Source organism: Enhydra lutris, unplaced genomic scaffold (genome assembly GCF_002288905.1).
Source record: "Enhydra lutris kenyoni isolate GAN:26980312 unplaced genomic scaffold, ASM228890v2 scaffoldscaffold46, whole genome shotgun sequence".
In the NCBI taxonomy this organism is placed as follows: domain Eukaryota; kingdom Metazoa; phylum Chordata; class Mammalia; order Carnivora; family Mustelidae; genus Enhydra; species Enhydra lutris.
This window is the reverse complement of record NW_019154130.1, coordinates 4008353-4029355: the sequence shown is the minus strand read 5'-3', so window position 1 is coordinate 4029355 and position 21003 is coordinate 4008353. Positions and strand designations below refer to the sequence as shown.

At 58.1% G+C, this 21003-nt stretch overlaps 1 protein-coding gene across 1 annotated transcript in view; it reads right to left on the bottom strand.

Annotated features, from left to right (window-relative positions):
- Nucleotides 1-21003, bottom strand: part of LOC111156480 (nuclear receptor corepressor 2) — a 207664-nt gene that overhangs the window by 119855 nt on the left and 66806 nt on the right. The window contains exons 4-7 of the mRNA XM_022517407.1: nucleotides 15628-15755; nucleotides 13941-14118; nucleotides 8005-8184; nucleotides 5056-5169 (exon numbers count right to left, since the gene is read on the bottom strand). Of these exons, the coding sequence (XP_022373115.1) occupies nucleotides 5056-5169; nucleotides 8005-8184; nucleotides 13941-14118; nucleotides 15628-15755 (600 nt within the window). The remainder of the gene's footprint in view (nucleotides 1-5055; nucleotides 5170-8004; nucleotides 8185-13940; nucleotides 14119-15627; nucleotides 15756-21003) is intronic.

Below are 21003 nucleotides of genomic sequence, written 5' to 3'. Positions count from 1 at the left end.
ACTACTGGTGACTCCCTCTCCCTCTGACCCTCGCCCCACCATGTGCGCGCACACTCGCTCGCTCTCAAATAAATCCTCTTTAAAAAAATGGAAACAAAAACAGCATCCTTACTCATACTATGCTTGAACTAGAAGACAAAAGAAGACGTGGTCTTACTCTCTGATTCCCTCCTCACTCATCAGGGCACCAGTCACCACAGGTGCGCCCCACATGAGTGACACACACACATGTGCATTCACTCACGAGCACGCACCCACAGGTCTGCTCAGACACGTGCGCACACGTAGGTGCACGGACAGGCTTTGCCCCCATCGGTGCAGCCTCCTCACTGCCTGGTCGTCCTCGGCCCTGGAAACACCCTTCTGGCTTGTCCCAGCAGCACCCATGTTTGCGGACCGAGTCCAGGTCCTGCCCACCCCCCAGGAAGTCGACCTCAAACGGCCACCGGCCAAGGGTTCCCACAGAATCAGACTACGTAAGCCTTCGGTAGCGCTGCGTGTGCTTGTTCTCCCCGAACTCTGAAGTGTGAGCACGCTCCCAGACCCACAAGGCCTCCACCTCCTCACGCCCCACACACTCCTTTTGAAGATCAAATGAGACCCTGCCCCTCTCTGGGCCCTTGCCTGTGCTGGGAACCTCCCCTTCCCCCACCAGAATGTCCTCTTCCTGTGGGTGGGGGGATGGCCCACTCACTGCTTCCAATCCCAATCCCAGCCCCCTGCCCCCAAGGGCCCTGCAGAGACTCTGCCTCCTGTTCCGCCATCTGTGGGCACCTGCCAGCCCCTCGCACACAGGCACACAGGCGGCTCCTGGGAGGCAGGAAAAGCTTTGCCCAGCCGGCTCCCGCTGCGCGTGCTCGGCGTCTCACCCATGTGCCCCGAATGGATAATGAGCCAGAGTCTAATATGCAGAAAACCAAGACAGGCCCTGGCCGGCAGGGAAGCTGCGTTTTCCAGCCGGCAAGGCATTTAGAGACAGACCCTTGTCATCCACCTCTCAGAGGAACCAGCAGGGAAGGAAGGAGGATTAAAATTTAATCCTATTGATCCCCCAAGGGGCAGTAAGTTCTGGCTGCTCCTGCCAAAGGCAGCTGCGGGGCTTCCTGCCCACCCAGCCTCCAGACCCCGAGGCTCAGCCTGCCCCCCTCCAAGCTATTCTCCACTGGGGCCAGGGACCCATACCAGTGGCCCCAAAACCAGAGAATTCTTCCAAGAGTCTCCCCTCCTCTCTGCCATCCTGCATTTATTCAAAAAATGTTTACTGAGTACCTACTATGTGCCAGGCACTGTTCCAGGAGCTCGGGATACAGCTGGGAAACAGACATAAAGATGCCTGCTCTCACAGAACTTCTGTTTACAATAAACAGAATAAACAATAAAATGTGAATCATGTCCAGTGGAGTTGGAACAAGGGCAAAAAAGAAAATTAAAGCCAGGAAGAGGAGAAATGTTCCTTGAAGGGTTTTTAAGATTAGATGGAGGCTTGTATCAGGCCTTGCTAAAAAGGGGACACTAGAGCAAAGAGCTGAAGGAGCAAGGAAATGAACCCAGTGGGAAAAAGGAGCTCCAGGCAGAGGACACAGCCAGTGCAAAGGTCCTGAGGTAGGCAGAGTAAACGCCAGTGAGGCTACGGCAGAGTGAGGGTATAAATAGAGAAAAAGGGAAATTCAGGGATAATAAGGGGCAAAATCCTTGGATCAACAGTATGCCTGTGTGTGTTGACTTGTGGGTTTATGTCTCTCCCGTGAGAGAATCCATGCGAGTGAGGCAAGGTCACTGCTGTGCCCCACTGCCTGGAACAGAGGCAGACACAGAGAGAGGGTTCATTTACACGGCTGCTGAATGGATGAACAAATGAATGAATAAAGAGGATGAGTGTCATGCCCCCAAGCAACCTGAACTTACCAGCAGGGGTCGGCTCTCAACATCCCAGGAACCAGGGTTCGAGTCCTAACCCGCCACTCAGAGCTACTGAGTAGCCTCACAGAAATGACCAGAGCTTCAGTCTAATCTAAGCCAGTCACTCCTACAGCATCGGGACACCACCGCACTGCAATCCCAGGAAATGGGTTTGAAGCCCCCAGCCTATGGTGCTGGGGCATACGGGGCAGTGCCAGCACTCTGGGACTCCAACGTGGTAATCACCAGCCCGAGGATGGGGGGCACAGACTTTACGTGCTTGCCAGCCTCCTCTCCCCTTGGGAGAATCCTCCTCTCTCTATCTAGTCCCTGGGACAGGGACTCTCCAAGGGTGGGCCAGAGACCCAATCCTGACCCATCAGTGGCGTCAGACCCCCACCACCCAGGCCTGGGATTGGCTGAGAAATGAGCACGTGTTCCAGCCAGCCAGCGAGCACCAAGCCTGGGACTGTTTCCCATCTGCCCTGGGAGGTGCGTGGGCTGAGGAGGCAGCAGCTTTTCCCTGCACTGGGGAACCCTGGCTGAGAATGACATTGGCATGGAGAGAGCGGGGATGAGGACGGACAGCTCCCAAACATCTTCAGTTGAGTGCCTGGATCCACCCACGCCTGAAGCGACCAACACCAACTCTCATCAGAAGATTCAGGGACCCCTCTTGGGCCTCAACCGGCATGAGCTGCATTCCTGTCTCTTGTATCCGAGAGTCTCGACTCACGGGACCCTTTCTGGGACAGGACTCCATAGTTTACAAAACCCTTCTTCCAGCCATCTCAGCCGCATCAACCCTGTGACTTCAAGAATATGGCCAGGACCCAGAGCAACCAAAGACCTGAGACGAAAATAAACCACCCAGCTCATCCAGGCGTAGGCTGGCCTGGAGTCCAAGCCCCCTCCCACCGCACCTGCCCACTCACACAGAAGCTGCAGAAAATCTGGACGGGAGGCGGGAATTCTGGCAGGGAGACCATCCTGTAAGAACTGGGAGGGGGTGTCTTAACCGCTCTTGGGGGAAGAGGGACTGCTGAGGCCAGGGAGCCAGAGACCAATTCGCTCTGCAGACATGGCTCTTGGGGAAGACCTGGTGCCACCCAAGGGACAAACCCCAGGGCAAGGTGGGCCAGTCGTGGAGCTGGGAAGAGGAGCGAGCTTCCCACAGAGGGCACCAAAGGCACTCCCAACAGGTCGAGCCCATGACGAGGACCAAGGACCAAGGGCAAAAGCCATCAACCCATCTCCACGGCTGCCGGAGGGTTGCATGCCCACTCTCTCGCCCAAAGGTCAGAGAGGGTCGGCAGAGGGCTGCCTGAGGCGACACCCGGGAGCCCTGCCCTTGTCCCCTCCACCACAGGCTCCTGGAGGCCGCTCAACCCTGGCTCCAATTCCCAGCTCAAAGCGTACTTGCTGTGCCATCTCGGGCAGCTCACCTTCCCTCTCTGAGCCTCGGTTTCTTTATGAGTAAAATGGAGAGAAGAACAGTGCCTGTTTCATGCACATCGGGAGAGAATTATGTGAAGTCACATACCGCATAAGCACTAGCCAGAAGAGAACGCTGGCACCAGTCCCTACGCCAGCAAGAGCTTGCCCAGTGCCAGGCATTGTTCTGAGGGCACCTCATGATGAACTCACCTCATTCCCACACCACCGGGCCAGGGAGGTGCTAGAATTATCATCACTCTGCCGGTGTGTCACAGGGAGGTGTAAGTCAGTTGCCCAAGGTCACAAAGCCAGAGGATGGCGAAGCCGGGATAGGAAGCCAGGGCACCTGGCCAAAGCCTGTGTGGCCCAGCGGCTCTCCTAGCATCAGGATCGTTATTAGTGGGACTTGGGGTGGGGGCCGGGGTATGGGAGGGGGCCCAGCACGCGCTCTAGACCCCTGGCAATCTCAGTGTCATCCGGCATCTGGTACTGCCTCAAGAGGTGAAGCAACGCCGATCCAACCGATCCAGGAGGTCCCCGCGTGGAGCCACAGCCACAGGCACCAAAAGCACACACTCCCAGGCTCCAGAAGCTACCAGCCCCCAGGACCCCCAGCCCCCACCTGGGCTCTGAGCACTGGTGCAGCACCCAGAGGCAGATCCTACAGCACAGACTGCTGGGAAGGATGGCCAGGACCCCTGGGCAGGAGGGGGTACCAGAGGAGACAAGGCAGGAGAAGTGGTCCCCCATCCATCACGCTTCACTGTGTGACCTCAGACAAGGAAGAGTCCCTCTGTGGGGACTCATGTTTCCTCATCTGTCAAACAAGGGAGAGGACTCACTTCCATAGGCCCTGAGCACGTCTGCAGAGTCCACTATAAATCACGGAAGCTGAGCTCTCGGGGGCAAGCCCGTCAGAGACACACTAAGTCGCTCCCCCAGGACCGAGGCCCCTCCAACCAGCCCGCAGCTGCCCTCCAGATCTCCAGGAGCCCCCACAGACTGCTTCAGACCCTGTGTTCAACCATGCCAAAGCCCCTTCCAGGGCTATATGTCAGCAGAGGCCAGTGCTCATGATCTGGGACCCTAAGACCCACAAGTTCGAGTCCCAGCTCCACCACTTTGCAGCTGTGTAGCTTTGGACAAGTCACCTAACCTCTCTGGGCCTCGGTTTTTTCCCGTGTTAAGTGGAAACAATTCCTGTACCTACCCTCCCGGGACTGCTATGTAAAGAACCTGGCCCACTGCCTGAAAACGAGCTGTTCAACTAAGGTCTGCTGTTACTGTTAATGATAACGATGACGTTACTACTGTCCTCTGCATTACAGGAATTTCTTTGGCGTGAGCACCAAACTGATCGCCCAGTCCTTCCCACCCCCACCTTCCAATCAACTGGCCCCTCAGGCTCTCCTACAACTTGATGCCTACACTATCCCCCTGCGTCCCACAGGCCGGCCACAGTCCACACCCGTCAGCACACCTGAGCAGAACAGCCACAGCCGCCCTGAATGGGCTGACCCTTCCTGTTCCCGCTCCCAAACCCAGGTCTGTGCACACATGGGAGACCGCAGAGGTCCCCACTTTCCAGACAGGAATGCCGAGGCCCAGAAAGAAAACAGGTCCTTCCCAGCAACACCCACATCCTGCCTGGGAGCCAGCGCAGGGCCAGCAGGGGAACAGGGAGGGAGGCCCCACGGGCCAGGGCGGGGCGGGGCATACCCGGTTCTCGTCGTAGATGATCTGCACCAGGCTGCGATGCTTTGACTCGATGGGTGGTGGCGACACGGGCTTCTCGGGCTCTGGGGGCTTGGCGGCCTCCTCCTCCAGCTGTTGCTGTGGGAAGCAGGAGAGAGCAGCGGTGAGCACCCTGGCGGGCGGAAGGCGGGAGGGAGTACCCCCATGGTGGAGGGGCGGCCCCGCGCAGCCCGGCAGGCCCAGTGGACTCGCACAGGAAGTCAGGCTGCTAACCATTTCCTCTGAGTCACCAGGGGACCCCGAGCCCTGGAGAGGGCCCCACTGGGCAGGGAAGGGCCCGCTGCAGGCTGTCAGTGGTGCGGCCAGCCCTTCTCGGTTCGAATCCCACTTTGACCACCTAGGAGCTCACTCGGTGAGCGAGAGCAAAGCTGCTGAGCTGTGCTGGGCAGCCGTTTCCTGGTGTGTAACACGGGCGTATCACCATGCCTCCCAGACACGCTAGTGTACGTGCAGCCCGGCTGGGGGCTCCAGACAAGCCCGCGGCTATCATCCTCCTCATCACTATAAGGACCGTCTCCATAGGGGGAGGCTGTGGACCCTACAGCCCAGCTGTGCGGACTGGAACCCTAGTTCAAGGACTTCCCCGCTCTCTCAGTGGGAAATGGCTACAGTTCTTTCGTGTGGAGAGAGAATGGCTTCACGTTCCTCGTGTGGAAACAAGGGATACTTCGCGTCCGCCACGCAGAGCAGATACGAGGGGTAAACGCGAAGGCCGGCAGTGGGCATGGGACCGAGCGAACACCCCCTCACCCTCCTCTGCCTGCTGCTCTACATGCTGGACCCTTGTCCTCCAAACACCGCAGGACATCCCTTCACGCCGCTGTCCGCTTGCTTCCGCGAAGGGAAAGTGAAGACCAGACAGCTGAAGACACTGGTCCGAGGGCACCCAGAAGGCCAGTGCCCGGGTGGCACAATCTGAGAGGGCCTCCAGAGTGAGAACACAACACCGTTCTGTGCTCAAAATGCACAGCCTACCCATGACCACAGACCGCGGAGCGAAACAATATAAACTCAAAAAGGCAGCCAAGACAAGAGCCACGCAGAAGGAGCCAGAAAACTCCGTCCTGGCTTCTGTTGGCACCCAGGCCTGGCTGGTAGAGCCAAGCTGCCTCAGTCCCACAGTGACCCCTGGCGGCAGCTTCCAGAAGGGCAGCCAGGCCAACCCTGGAACTCCACCCCCCACCCCCCAAAATTGATCAAGGGCTGCTCTGGGCCACCTGGCTTCCAGCCACAGTCACAAACGTGTGCACATGACCCGTGGCTGCAGTCCCATCCCAGAGCCAGGTCTGGAGGAATCAAAGTACTCCCACCTTGCCCTTGGAAATGCTGCCTGACATCAACCAGGGCCCGGCCTCCATTCAGGAGGCCTGAGTCACCATCTTGGAAACCCACCTCTTGTCCCCCAGGTCAGGGACAGCCGGCTAAACCTCAGTGACCAGCCCAGCTGCTAGGCCATGCTCAAGTCCCAGCTCTTCCCTCCAGGCAACAGCCCTGATGCCCTCTTAGAATCCACCAGCCAGCAACCTGGATCTCCTTCCACAGCTGCCTACAGGACTCTGAGCTGGCTTGACTCACTGCCCACAGTGGCCGGGGGCCACCCTTAACCCTACCCGAAGCCCATGCTTCCTTACTTAGAGAGGACCCAGTATGACCCTGCTTCCCCCAGGGGCAACCCAGATGCTTCTCGGGGTCAAGACGGCATCGCAAGGACTCCATCAACCATTTCTACCGAGTGCCTACTCTGTGCCAGCACTGCGCGGAGCGTGGCCATGAGCAGTGAGACGAGGACCCCCCCTTTCACACTCGAGTGGGAGAGGACCCCAGGGTAACAAAGCAGGATGTGTAGTCCCTCAAATGATGATGCCATCAAGAAGCATGCGGGGACAGAACAGGGACGGGCCCAAGAGTAGATGCCTTAGGCTCTGCAAGCCGCCCGGTGTCCGTTGTGCCCACGCGGCTCTGCCACTGTGTCTAGAAAGCAGCCACAGAAAACACGTATGAACGTGACTGTGTGCCAATAAAACTTTATTTGCCAACATAGGCATCAAGCCCGCTTTGGCTGGATTTGCTGGCCCCAGGATAGAGGGTGGCTGAGGACGAGGGCTCCTGTGAAGGCCAGGAGGGCCCCGCTGCGGACGGGGTGTCTGAGCAGAGACCTGAACATGCCAAAGGGAAGCCTGAGAGGATCTGGGAAAACGCAGATCGTCGATTAATTTTATATCAATTAATGTTAAAAACTAAACCATAAAATTATCACGAGTCTCTATATTAACTTCTCTTTGGTCTCCGCGGTTACCATAAACATGTTTTTACCACACGACCCCGTTCCCGCCTCAGAACCCCAGCACGAGCTGTCAGCTCCATTCCAGTTTCACAGAAAGGAAACTGAGGCTGGGGAGGTGACTGTTCTGAGGCAGAGCTGCGAGGCCCCACCCATGCAGGCTCCAGGGCCACGGCCAGGGTCAGGTGGTATGTCCAGGAGCATGAAGCACAGAGAGGTAACCGCCCTCCCCACATCACTGGGGAGCGGCAGCAGGAAGATCGGAAACCCGGGAGCCTGGCTGCGAGTCCCGGCCTCGCCCCACACCCCAGGGGCCGGCTGGTACGGCAGCCACCTGAGGCTCCTTCAAGGGCAGGTGTCCTTTAATTCAAGCCACACTAAGCTGGAAGCTCAGCTCCTCACCACACACGCACGTGCCATGCATGGCTGGTGGCGACCCTTGTGGACAGCGCAGACCCAGACATTTCCAGCCCCGCAGAAAGTTCTGCGGACACCAGTGCACCGCACAGGACGCTGCTCTGACCCGGGGACGTTGGGGCAGGAAAGCGAGCCGGCACATGGCAGGCCCAGCGCACGCTCCCTGCCGTCCCCGGTGCTCTCTTCTCCGGCGCCCCGCCCCTGCCCACCCGCACCTGCTTCTTCTTCAGCTTGGAGATCTGCTGCTCCACCATGGTGATCTCCCGGTCCACCCGGTCCATGTTCTGGATCAGCTCCTCCTTGGAGAGCCGCGGAGGCACCAGCTCTAGCTCAGGGTCGGCGTGTGGCGGGCTGGGAGGGGACACAGGCTCCAGCTTGCCCGCCAGGCTGCGGTCCTGCAGCAGAGGGAAGAGGAGCACGGCGTCAGTGCAGGGGCTTCCCCGGCCGGCAGGCCCGGCCACGCTCCCTGAGCTTCCAGCAACGGCAGCGTCAGGCCCCGGCACACAGGACATCTACCGTGACAGACCCCACATCCCAGAAGCGGGACTGCCAACCAATCCCATCCACCCCGCCTTTGCCCATCCTTGGCCTCCTGCCTGGGGGACCCGGCCCAGCCTGCTGCCCACTCCGCAGAGGTCAGATCCCTTATGCCCTCCTATATGGAAGTTTTCACAAGCTCCCCTCAAGTCGCGAAGCCCTTCCCTTCCCTCAGCAGGCCTCTCTCTTGCTCCACCAGCCTGGCCGCGTCCTCCCACGGAACCAAACTCCCCAAGAGCAAGCACTGAGACCCCCATGTCCCAGCCCCCAAGGCCTGGCCCCGGCAGACCCTCCACGAACATCTGTTCACAGCACTCTGTCCGAATTGGCAAGTTACGGACTGTCATAGAGACCAACACGAGGAGCACGGGAACACGCCGCAGAGAGGCACAAGGAGCCATGGGCAGAAGGTGCGGGGCTTCCATGCCCTCCTTGCCAGGGTCTTTTTCTGCGTTTCCTTCTTGAAAGATTACTCTTTGTGTCATGAAGCCGTTTTCAAAATTGGGTTAAACAAACAAGGGAACCCTTCATTGGGCTGTGCGCCGACATTCGTTCCAGCGGAGGTTTACGGAGCACCCGAGCCGTGCCGGGAGCACCCTGGGGAGGAGGAGGTTAAAAACAAAACAAAACCCAGTCCCTGTCTCTGGAGCGCTCACAGGCGAGGGCCCAGGTTCAGATCCCAGCCCACTCAGCCACCTCCCAGTGCTGTGACCACAAGCACGGCAGGGACCTGCTCCTGCCTCAGCTTCCTCATCTGTACAATGGGACGATCCTGGCTTCTCAGGCTGCTGTGAGGCTGCAACTGTCCTGTCCCCAAACCCGCGCTCCAGGCCTGGTGGCCAGCACGGGCAGAACCCAGCCCATGCTCCAGCTGTCCCCAAGGCCACGCCGGCAGCTGCTGGCAGCAGAGGCCCCGGGAGGAGTTCCAGGCCGCCGCCTCCCCACCCCCACGGCAGCTGCGCCCAGAGGACAGAGGACACATTATTTCCTGGGACAACTGCAACCCCAGGGGCTGCCAAGTGCTCCCCATCTCAGGACCGTCAGAGGCTGTGCTGCCGTGCGTCCACCCCTCCCCCACCCGCAGACCCTCATGAGGCCCGCGTGGCCCGATGGTTCTCAGGATGTCACTAGGTTTGCCTTCTGTCCTCATCGCTTTCCTCTAAGACGTAGAGAGAGCTGGCGTCGGGACTTAAGACTTTCCACTCAGAACACTCAGGGGAGGGGCGCCTGGGGGGGCTCCGTCAGTAAAGCGACCCTGCCTTTGGCCCGGGTCATGGTCCTGGAGTCCCGGGATCAAGTCCCGCACCGGGCTCCCTGCTCAGCAGGGAGTCTGCTTCTCCCTCCACCTCTGCCCCTCCCCGCTCACGTGCACGCATATTCGCTCGGCCTCTCTCTCGAATAAATAAATTAATTAATTAATTAATTAAAAGAACACTCGAGAAATGCAGAAAAGCCCCAAGTCCTTCAACCACGTGGCCTCCACACTGCTCAGGCCGTGTCCACAGGGAGGCCGCAGAAATCAAACCTCCCCGCTCGGCCCGTCCCCGTCCTCAGCACACCCTGCCGACCAGACTCCCACAGCAGACCTACGGGGGCTGCCACTCTGTCCCCACTATGCAGACGAGCAAACTGGGAATATGGAGGCGCAGGCCCACTAGGGCTCTAACCCAGTGGCCAGCCAGGTGGCAAAACAGCTCAGGTTTGCATTTTGGACTCTGTCCAACTAGTCACCCACCACTGTATCGGGAAAGCAGTCACAGACTGCTTTCCAAACAAAACCAAACCGGTCCAGGACCCCTTGAAATTAGTGGCAAAACTGCGTAAAAGAAAAATTCCCTAAGAAAAATACTCAGTGGGCTTGGGACCCTAACTACACCCCAACAGGAGGACCTGACCTCACATACACCAAACCAGAATCAGCTCATGTGCTCCAGCACCTGAGGGCCTTTGCACAATCCATCCCCTCTGCCCACAACACCCGACTCCACCTCTGGGTCAGCTGAAACCCGACTCCCCTTCCCATGCACGCCCCCCACTCCCCAGCCCCTAATTGAGATCTGCCCCCTCCTCCATGCACCCAGGGCACATGGCTGGTCTCTTGCCGCAGACTCAGTCATGGCTCAGGGTTCTGGAGACAGAAGGTGGTGGGTGACGTGGGTCCTGGAGCCCAGCAGCATTATCTGCTGTAAGAGACACCTCCCCTCCCCTCTCTGATCTTCCACCAGGACCAAGAAGGAAGATAAACAGAACCCCGACCAGGAATAGTCCTCACGAGCAACACCAGCAGAAAGAAATTCTATCCCAGAGCTGGCAGGGTCAGCGCAAAGCTTAGATGAAGCAATTGACTACTGCTGGGAACCACTGGAAAAGTTGCTGGAAACTGCCTTAAATTCTTCATGGGTAAGACCTATCTTCTTCAATGTGTTCTTGTCCCTTGAGGTTCCGGCACAGCTTTTATTCTCACCAAAAAATGCACAAGTGGGTCCACCCATGGCTGAACAGACAAAAAAAAACGTGGATCACCATAGAATGGAACACGATTCGGCCACAAAAAGGAACAGAAAACCCTGATCGGTGCCACAACGTAGATGAACCTTGAGAGCGTGATGCTGAGCCAAAGAAGCCAGACGGAAAAGACCACGTATTATAGGATTCCATTCATAGGAAACATCCAGAACAGGCAAATCCAAAAAGACAGAAAGCAGACAGGAGGTTGCCAGGCACTGGGGAAGAAGCAGGAGCGACTGCTAGTGGCTGTGGGGTCTCCTCTCAGGGTATGAGAATGTTCTGGAATTAGTAGAAGCAGAGGCTGGCCAGCATCGTGAAGGTACTAAATGCCACTGAACTGCTCGCTTTCGCATGGTTAATTTCAGGTTAGGGGAATTTCACCTCGGCTTAAGAAGACGATGCACACCCAGGGGCAAAGAGTGCTTTCTCTGTAACTGAGTTTTCCAGGAATGGGACCAAGGAAGCCTGGCTACTGGGCCTCCAGATGGTTCTCCCAATGGCTGTTGGCCTCTTCAGCCCAAAGCCACAAGAGCAAAACAACAAAGCCATACCCAGTCGGTCGCCAGGTAGCAATTGGCACCATTTCCCCCATCAGATGCCCTTGGTGTAAAATTCAGGCCAACACAGAACAGAAAACTCATTATTCAAAATTAAAGGGCAGCAAAAGCCCTGTGGCCAGGGAGATGCCCCTCGTCCTAGCTTCAGGCAGGGTCAGAGCTGGCCTCGGGCACTCAGAGTCCACTCTGGAGTCACAATGAGGGGTTCCAGGATGGACAAGGACCCCACGCACAGGCAATGAAAGAAACAACTATAGCTAGAAAAGTAGAGACGGAGGGAAAGCTCTCCCTTTATGCTGTCCTTGTACACAGGAAGAGGAAAGGCTGGAGTCGCAAACTGCCTTCTTGTTAACACATCAAGACCACACAGAAGATGGCAGACCAAAGAGATGGACAGAGATGGGGACCTGGTGACATCATGTCACCTGGATCAAGCTGTGCCTGAAGTCAACAAAGCCTGGATTCCAGTTATATGAGCCAGGACTCATTCTTAAGTTAGTCTGACGTGGGTTTTTTGTCCCTTTCAGCCAACAGAGGCCCAACAGACAAAGAGACTTTCAGAGATGGTTCCATATATGATGACTCTAAACTCACCTAAAACAAAGTCTGATGCATTCCAAAGGAAGCCTGATACCACAAAACTCCAGAGGCTCAAGGGCAGAGAAGCATTATGAAACAGAACATTTTTATATGAAAAAGGAACACAGCTGGCGTTGGGGGGCAGGGCAGGGCTGTAAAAAAAAAAAAATCCCACTGAATTCCTGTCTCATGTAGGCAGCTGAATTCCACAAAGCAGACGCAAAAAAACATCTGAACACTTTCAGAGTTGTGTTCTCCCCTGGCCTCCTCCCTTGCCCAGAATCTGTTCAGACTTTCCAAATGTTCTTATTAGCAAGCAGCCTGGAGCAATTTGGTCCAGGCAGGCCCCAACGCTGGGCCCACTACTCCCCCGGCCCCCAGGGTCCAGGAAGAGAAGACAGAGACACAGGGACAGAAACAGACACAAAGACTAAGACTCCCCAGGAAGCTGCAAGAAGAGGGAGAAGCAGAGGATCACAGGGCCAGGAGGGCACGGAGACCCCCAGAAGAACCAAAGGCCTCAAGGCTCTGAGCCACTATTCCAGGGCCCAGACTGTGTGGGCAGCTGAGGCCTGACGGGGGCTGGCCAGAGACAACTGCCGGCCTGTTCTCTGGGCAGAACTGGACAGGAGCAGGGGGCACAACCCACTGAGGGCTCCAGTCCCCAGGAAGGAAATCAAAGCTCCCTGAAATGGCCCTGGGCCTGGCCACTTGACATGGCCCTATGCCCCTTCACACATACACCACTCGCCTATCGTCCAAGACCCACTTATGGAAACAGCTTTCTTAATGGCAACATCCCTCCCAGGAACCTGTGCAGTCAGGAAGCAGGGGGAGGGCACAGACTCAGGTGCCAGTGCGGGGATGGCAGGCACTGGGAGGACAGAGGCAGACGGCCCGCTAGGGGCACCGGAGGGAAAGCCCTCAGCAGGACAGCCTGGTGGGCAGGGGTGGGCTGTAGACCCAGGCTGTCTGGCCTTCAGGGCCCACTTCCCAGCGACCATAAGGGAGTGTCTTTCCCCCTCAGGCTGGGGCCCCTTTATAAGAAGTAAGGACTGTGATCATACTTCACGGGGCTGGAAACGTGCCACGGAACCACGCTCACACTCCGCACGACCTGGCAAGCTCACTTGACATGAACTACCATCACCACCGCCACCATGGGGACACCCCTTCTGGGCCAGCCCCCCAGTAAAGGACCTGCCTCGGAGAGGATCCCACCATTCAACCCTAACCAGCATCAGGCAGAGAAGACGACCCGGAAGGCCCAAGTGGGCCACTTCCATCTCCTGGCCTGGCCCCCACCACCACCCGTGCTGCAGTAAGAGGAGCGCTGACCACACCCAGCAGCTGGGAGGCTGCTAACCAGCTAACACGCGTCCCCACAGTCATGAAGAAGCCGAAAGGAAACTCAGCCCGGGCAGAGGTGGCTACCGTCACTCAGCTGGCCAACGATGAGCGTGTCACATGGCCCCAGTCCCTGTGCCATCCCAGGCAGCGGCAGTACAACAGCTTCCAGGGCGGCCTGGGGACTGGCTGGGATCCCTCCCTTGGCACCTCCGTCGGCTTCCTCTGTATAAAATGGACACTTAAGAAGCTTCCGGCCTCAGTGGTCCTGAGAGTGACTGAAACAGCAGGACCTCCCACACCAGCATGCACATGCTCCCGGCACCATCTCAGCTCAACTTTACGTTCTAAAGAGGAGTCGAGGGAAGGAGCTCCGCGGGGCACGGGCGGCATGGTGGCCCTGCAGGCTGGACACGCCTGGGGAGGTGTGGTCCATCTCCAGCCAAGAAGCAACCCGCGGAGCCAGCCTCTGCCCAGCCTCGGCGCACCCTGCCCTGAGTCCCAACTCCCAGCCTCTTGCCCCAGCTGTGCCCCAGCCCGCCACGCCCACCCCTTACCTGGCGCCCAGTTCAATAGCAGAAGAAAACGCAGATGGTCTGGTGTCCCCGCCTGGAGCGTCTTACCTTGGACAGGTCGTCAGAGCCCCCGGGCTGGCCCGCAGCCAGCAGGGGAGAGGGCCGCAGCAGGGGGTCGGGTAGCAGCTCCAGGCGAGGGCGCTTGCTCTCGATGAACTCCATCTCTGACTTGCCCAGCTCGGGCAGGTAGGAGTGGGACTCAGGCCGCAGGTGAAGCTCCTGGGACCTACGGGAGGCAGGGACATGGGGAATCACATCTACTGCTCTCCCGCTGGGCACCTGCTGGGCGCCACCCCCTCTGGGACCCTGAGAGAGAAGTGCCCCCCTGGGGAAAGGCATGCAGCGAGGCAGCCCTCAATCACAGACCTGCCTCCCTGCGTGCCACCGTTCCCTGACTATTTACAGGAAGAGGATGTAGTGGTGGTTCCCTGCTCCCTCATCACTGAGCGGGGCCCATGACCAGCAGCATCAGCCCTGCTTGGAGCCGCTGACAAATTCAGGGTCTAGAGTCCCACCCCAGACCCAACAAGTCAGACTCTGCACCGAAACGAGAACCCCGGCTGATTCGTGGGCACAGCCAAATCCGAAAAGCCTTGGGGGTCCAGCACAGATGATAACACACATGATGCTATCTATGCGTCACCCACCCCAGGCAGCCGTCACTAGCCAACCACGGCGCTCTGGGCTCAGGCTGCCTGGGGCAGAGATGGGAGCTGTCCAGCCTCATCCCTCCCGACTGGCTCTCCTTAACCTGCTCCCCAGTCTCCAGAGGACGAAACTGACCCAGAGAGGACACGCCTGGCCTGAGTGCACACAGCCGAGCCAGGATCCCAGACTCCACCTCCAGCTCCTGCTCCTCACCAGACAAGCCTCAACACTGCCCCTGCTGAAAAGCTTTTCAAGTTCATGCCCTCCCCGAATGCCCCAAGCACATTCTCACCTCTGGACCTTTGCACGTGCTGTTCCCTCTGCCTGGAGTGCCTTTACCCAGCTCTCTGGATGGCCAGCTACATAATGGACAAGCCCCCCCTCCGAGAGGCCTTTCCTGGCCATCCTGGCCAGAGAGGTACTACCTACCCCACCCCAGAGGTCCTTCTGGAGTTATCCTGTATAGTGTCTGTGTGTGTGCCTCTCCCCTGTGAGACTGCAGGCTCCCTGGATCCCCACTGTGTGTCCACAGCCAGCATGTCAGATGTCAGGATTCTTAGCATTAGTGCTGTTATGATCTAGCATCTCAGAGTCCTGCTCTGACCTTGGTCCTCCCCTCCCTGGGGTCCCCATCCCGCTGCACTGGCTCCTTCCCTCCCACCTGGGTTGAAGGAAAGGCAGGCCAGCCCAGCAATGGGCACATGCCTCATCCGGCAGCTGAGGGACAGAAAAGGCCTCAGAGAAGAGGGGAGGACAAAGGGAGGGAAGAAAGGGGGCTCCCCAGGTGAACACTGATGCCAACATGTCCCTCACAACCAGGACTCCAGCCCTGCCCCTCCACATCTTGGTGGCCAACCTCTCCTGCCTAGGCACATAGCCAGAGACCACTGAAGGCCGTGGTGGCTTTTCCGTGCTCACCCCTATCTTTGCCCCAAGTCACAGCTGCACTGGGACAAGGACAAGCACACAGCCCGACCGCCCCCCATTTCACACCCTGCTGGGCCCCGCTCTAGCCCAGACCTCCGTTCCCCAACAAGAGAAACGAGGCTGCAGCTCCGAGCTAGGCAGTGGGCCAGCCTCTCCTCACCTTTCATTCCCAGGCTGGAATTCAGACAGCAGGGAGGGCCTCCTCCGCTGGGGCTGGATGATGGAGCCAGGTGACAGGTGGGAGGTATAGTCACGGGGGTGCGGCTGGTACTCGAGCAGCCCGACGTCCTGCAGTGAGAGGCCCAGGAAGAGCGTGAGCGAAGGCAGCCCACCTCACAGTCATGGGCACAGGGGGCCAAGTCACGCACTCCTTGCCCAGTGCTCGCTCCTGAGCCGGGCCACGGGCCACGTCGATGGAGTGTGGCTCCAGAGGTCCAGGGTGACCAGAGGGCATGCCCGGAACTGATCACCAGCCGACCTGCACCACTTGGTGGGTACGTGGCCTCGGTCCCTCACCCCTGCCACCCAGCTCTACGGTTACACCCTCTTTCTGGAGGAGACAGCCGGGCCCACAGGTCAGCAGAGAGCTGGAAAAGCCACAACTTGCCTGTCCACCAACCGGGCACTAAGGGAGTGGGGTGCGCACTAGACAACGCCAGCACCAACGGCCCGGGAGGCTCAAGGACAAGGTGCCACCTTGGGATTCCCGGGTCTGCTCCGCGGCGGGAAAAGCCACACACGTGTGTCACATACAAAATCTCAGACCAAATTCAGAACAATAAACCACAGGCAAACCCGCCCCCCTTCAGGAAAATGCCACCTAACGTCTGTGACCCTCTGGGGAAAAACCGAACGATAACAAATTAGACGTACCCTGACTGTCAACTACACTCTGGTTTGAAACCCATTAAAAGATTTTTTTATAAAAAGCACAGAGGAGCGCCTGGGTGGCCCCATCGGGTAAGTGCTGAGCTCTTGAATTTTGAGTCAGGTCATGGTCTCAGGGTCCTGAAATCAAGCCCCATGGGGGTCTGCACCCTCAGCAGGGGTCTATTTGAGATTCTCCCCTTCTCCCTCGTCCTCTGCCCCTCCTCCAACTCGTGCTCTCTTCCCTTCTCTCAACTAAGTAAATAAGTCTTTCCTAAAAATTTAAAAAGGATAGACACAAGTCTTTCAAAAGAGGAAACAGGACTGGCTTCACACTGTCCCGACCCAAATCGATGAGCTCTGTCTGCCTACAGCACCCAGTTCTGTGTGCGGCAGTCAATTAGTGATGTCTGACCCAGGCGAGGCCTGGGAAGAACAGCAGCGTGAGTGACTTATTTTCTTCTTGGCACTTCTCTTGAGTCTCCCAATTTTCCGTAAAAACCTACTCATTCTTCTGTTGTCTGTTTTTTGGGGTTTTTTTTGTTTTTTTTTTTTTTTTTTTCCTAAGCAGTTATTTCTGCAAACATCATCAGATGGTACCAGGCATCTGGTACTGGGAACGTATGTGTTTCAGGCCCTCCAGACCAAGCATGGGAGAGGCTGGGCGGCCGAAGGGTAAAGCAGAGGCGCACGTAGAATGAACAGGGACCCCATCAACTTCAGAGGCTGGAAACGGTGAGCAAGAGAAACGTGGGATACAGCTGCATGGCCCCTCGGGCCGAAGGGAGCTGTCCGAGGCTCAAACCTTCTGAGACTTGGTTTCCTCCTTGGTTTCCTGAGACCTTCCTTCCTTGAAGCGGGTGCCTGACTGGGAAGGAGGCCTCTGTGCCTCCTGCCACTCACCCCCCACCCTTCACTCCCCAAAGAACTGCCCCCAGACGAAGGGCAGCTTGCAGAAGGTAGACAAGGGCTCGGCCTCCCTGTACCCCGTGAGGACGTCTAGCACCAGGCAGCAGGTGCTCGCGCAGGGCGGCGGGCGGGAAGGAGGAGGGGGAAGCAAGGCCTCGAGCGAGGGAGTGCAGGCCTCTGGGATCACACTGGCAAGGCTGCCAGGCAAAGATCTCGCGCGCACGTACAGAGGTGTGAGAAGGAATCAGCAGGCTTTGCAATCTGCCAGGAGGAAAATTTTCTCCAGCCGGCTCTTTCGCACAAAAGCAAAATGAGCAAAGCGGCAGAGAGACAGACAATCCAACCCCCCGGGGGAGGGCCGCGGCAAGACAGTGCCGGCAACTGCCAGCGGAGGCGGCAAGAGGCACACGGGGCCCTCAGTGGGGGGCGCAGAGAGGTCGCTTCACACACTTTCTGGCCTCAGTTTCCCAGTTTAGGAGATAAGCGTGACAGGCTTGTCTGCAAAGACCCTCCGAGGAGCATCCTGAGGCCACTTCTGAAGGGTCCTCACTAAACGCCACCCCAGGGCCTGAAGCTGGTCTCCAGGGCTGACTCCCAAGGGGGTCTGGAAGTCCCACAGGAAGGCAAGAACTGAGGAGACCCCGAGAGAGAAACGGACCCCAGGCGGGGTTCACTGTGCTCACAGGAGACTGGACACAGGCACGTGGGCTACCAGCCTCCCGGTTGCATCTCCGAGCGCGAGAACTCTGCACGAGTTAACGAAGTAATAACAATACCCAACGTTCATAAGTTGCCTGTGTCCGCCTGTTCCTGAAAGCGTCTAACGTACTGATTAACTTAATCCCTGCTGCAATGCCACGAGGTGCGTATCGTCCCACACGGACTTGAGAAATCAGGTGCAGAGAAGTTAGGTGACTTGCGCAGGTCACACAGCAGGGAGGGGAGGTTCTGAGACACAAGACTGGGTCAAGCTGGCTTCCTGCTGAGGGGCAGGGAGGAGCGGGGGCCGGTCCTGAGCCCACCCCACATGGTGACAGCAGCAAACCAGACTTGGGGAGAAGAGGCCAGGCCTGCCCTCACCACGAGCTCCCAGAGCTGCTGCTCAGAAAATCGGGGGAGGAAAGTGTCTCCAGGTGAGACCCCCCCCACATACACCTCTGCTGGCTTCTCCCCAGCCATAGAGCCTCTGACACTGGGAATTGGGGCTCGCCAATAAAGGGTGCCCCTAAAACTCCCCGGGAAGGTGACATGAGGCTGGAAAAGCAATCTAGCCAGAAGGGAACCCCATCTGGCATGTCCCTGCCTGGATCCTGGGGGGCCACAAAGACAAGGGCTGGGGCATCTGAGCCTCGGGTTGAATCCAAACCGGGTCTGGATTCTGGGAGATGTTTGAAGGAGGGGTGAGGAGGAGGACTTTCTTTGTGGCTGTGCTAGGAGGAGGGGTGTTCCTCACTAGCCCCCGGGATAGGGCTTCTCACCCCAGAAGGAACTGAAGAAACATCTGGAGCTATATGTGGCAGGGAAAGGACTCATGGGTCCCTCCTGAGGAGTAGGGGCTACGATCAAGACAGCTCCCACCTTAGGGCCTTTGCACATGCTGTTCCCTCTGTCTAGAACATTTTTTAGCCACATTTCCCCATGCCTGGCCCTCTAGTTCCCTCCAGGTTCTGACTCCAATGTCAGCTTCTCAGTGAGGCCTCCCTCCCTAGTCTAGACTTCCATTAAGACCCCCACAACCTCGGCCCTCTCTCCCTCCTCTTTCTCTGCTCATTGTTTCCCCACGAGTATACCAGCTGCTCGAGGCAGGGATGCTTCTGGTTTGCCCACAGCCCCGTGCCCAGGGCCTGCACACGTACCAGCGCATGGGGTGCCTAAGAAGTACTAAATGAATGAATGAACTTCCCAGCACGGGGGCTCCCAAGAGGCCGAACACCACCCCACCCCATCCCTCGAGCCATCCCCAAGCACCCAGAACCACAATGCGGGAAGGGCCACACAGCTGAGGGACAGAAACTGCAGGCAGCCCTTGGGACACGGGCAAAGCTCTGGTACGCCACCACCCGCCCCCAGTGGCCTATGTGTGTCCATATCCCCCTGTGGCCCCGGCAGGTGCCTGGGTCCCCGACCCTCCAGCCAGGGCAGCGCTGCTCCACGTGAGGCCCGCGATGCTGCTGGTCTGTGACGAGGTGAATAAGGACACATGTGTGTTGGTGCCACAGCCTGCACGCATGCTGCCAGCCTCAGCCACAACCAGTCCCCGCTCCCGAGAGCCAGGGCACGATGCCGTAAGCCCGCAGACTGGCGTGGGGCAAACGGCATGTGAGACAGAGGTATCCTGCCCATGAAGAGTCTGACAAGTGTCGATCCAGGGCAGGAGTCAGAAACGGGGCCCAAGGCCAAAGCCAGGCTCGGCGCTCAGCCGTCCCTCCACAGCTTGGCGGGCTGCTGCTGAGCCACGAGGGCAGCAGAGCTGAGCAGCTGTGACACAGACCCAACAGCTTGAAAAGCCTGCAATACTCAAGGGAAAGGTCTGCTGACCCCTCCTCCGGAGGGAGAGTCCACAATGCGGAAAAGGACACTCACGCTATGTTGTCATAGTAACAGCACCAGCGTCGAAATCATCATCGTCATTACTTGGTATCAACATGTGCTAATTCCAACCAGGCACGGTGTGAAGCCGCTGCCCATGTCAGGTAATCTGAACCTCGGAATCCTACAGTTACTTTGCTCAAATACAGGGGAAACTGAGGCACGAGGCGGTAAAGCCACTTGTCTGAAATCCCATGGCTAGAATATCATTAAGGCAGGACACAAATGCAAGTCGTCTGGCTCCAGAGCCTGTGCTCTTAACTACCCATCTACACTGAGGCACAGAGAGGTTAAGTAACTTGCCCAAGGCCACACAGCAGAAAGCGTAGCGCTGGATGTCAGACCCTGCACCTTCTGACCTTAAACAGTCCTGCAGCACAAGGACTACTCAAGTCCATCTGGACTTGGAGGAGAAGTCCCTAGAGAGCCCGATAAGAGGCAAGGCAGGGAAGCCAAGACCAGAGCTGGGGGGAGCAGGGCACAGAGAGATCCCGAGCGTACAAGCAGGTGGTCTTCAACAAGCAATGGGCGCCGTGCCGAAGTCAGTGTCTGACTCAGGGGGCTGAGTGTGTGGCTGAAGTGTCGGGAACGGTGGGCTTCCCACAGCCTTGGGGTCCAGGCCTCTGCCTGCAAGCACGCCTGGAATTATGCCTCCCACTGGCGCCATGCATAACACAGCAGGCAGCCTGGAGGTGGTGGGCCAGCGGACGGGACAATCCCGCTGCCCCTCAGAGTCCAGGGTCCTGCAGCCCCAAAGACAGAGAGGCCTTCCTTGGGGCTCCTGTCACCCCGCCAGGAGGAAAGAGAGGACTGCCGAAGGCTTACTACGCGCCGACCCTGCCCAGAGCACCTTGCAAACATCTTTCCCGAGGCCCAGACCCACAGCTCCACAACCCCACACTGCGGACAGGGAAACTGAGCTTGCCCCACAGGGCTAAGCGAGCAGCCAGTGTCATCCAGCGAGCTGAAAGGAACATCCGGAGGTTCTAGACTCCAGGGGGGACCGGCCATCCAAGCAGCCCGGGGCCCAGGGCATACTGAAAGAGGCCTCTGGAGCCAGGAGGCACTGCCCTGAAGGTAACCTTCCAGAAGTGTGTGTGGGAGAGGACTGAGCCCCAGGAAGGTCACAGGTCACCGGGCTCAGGCCCCTCCCCTTCCTCCCAACTTCCTG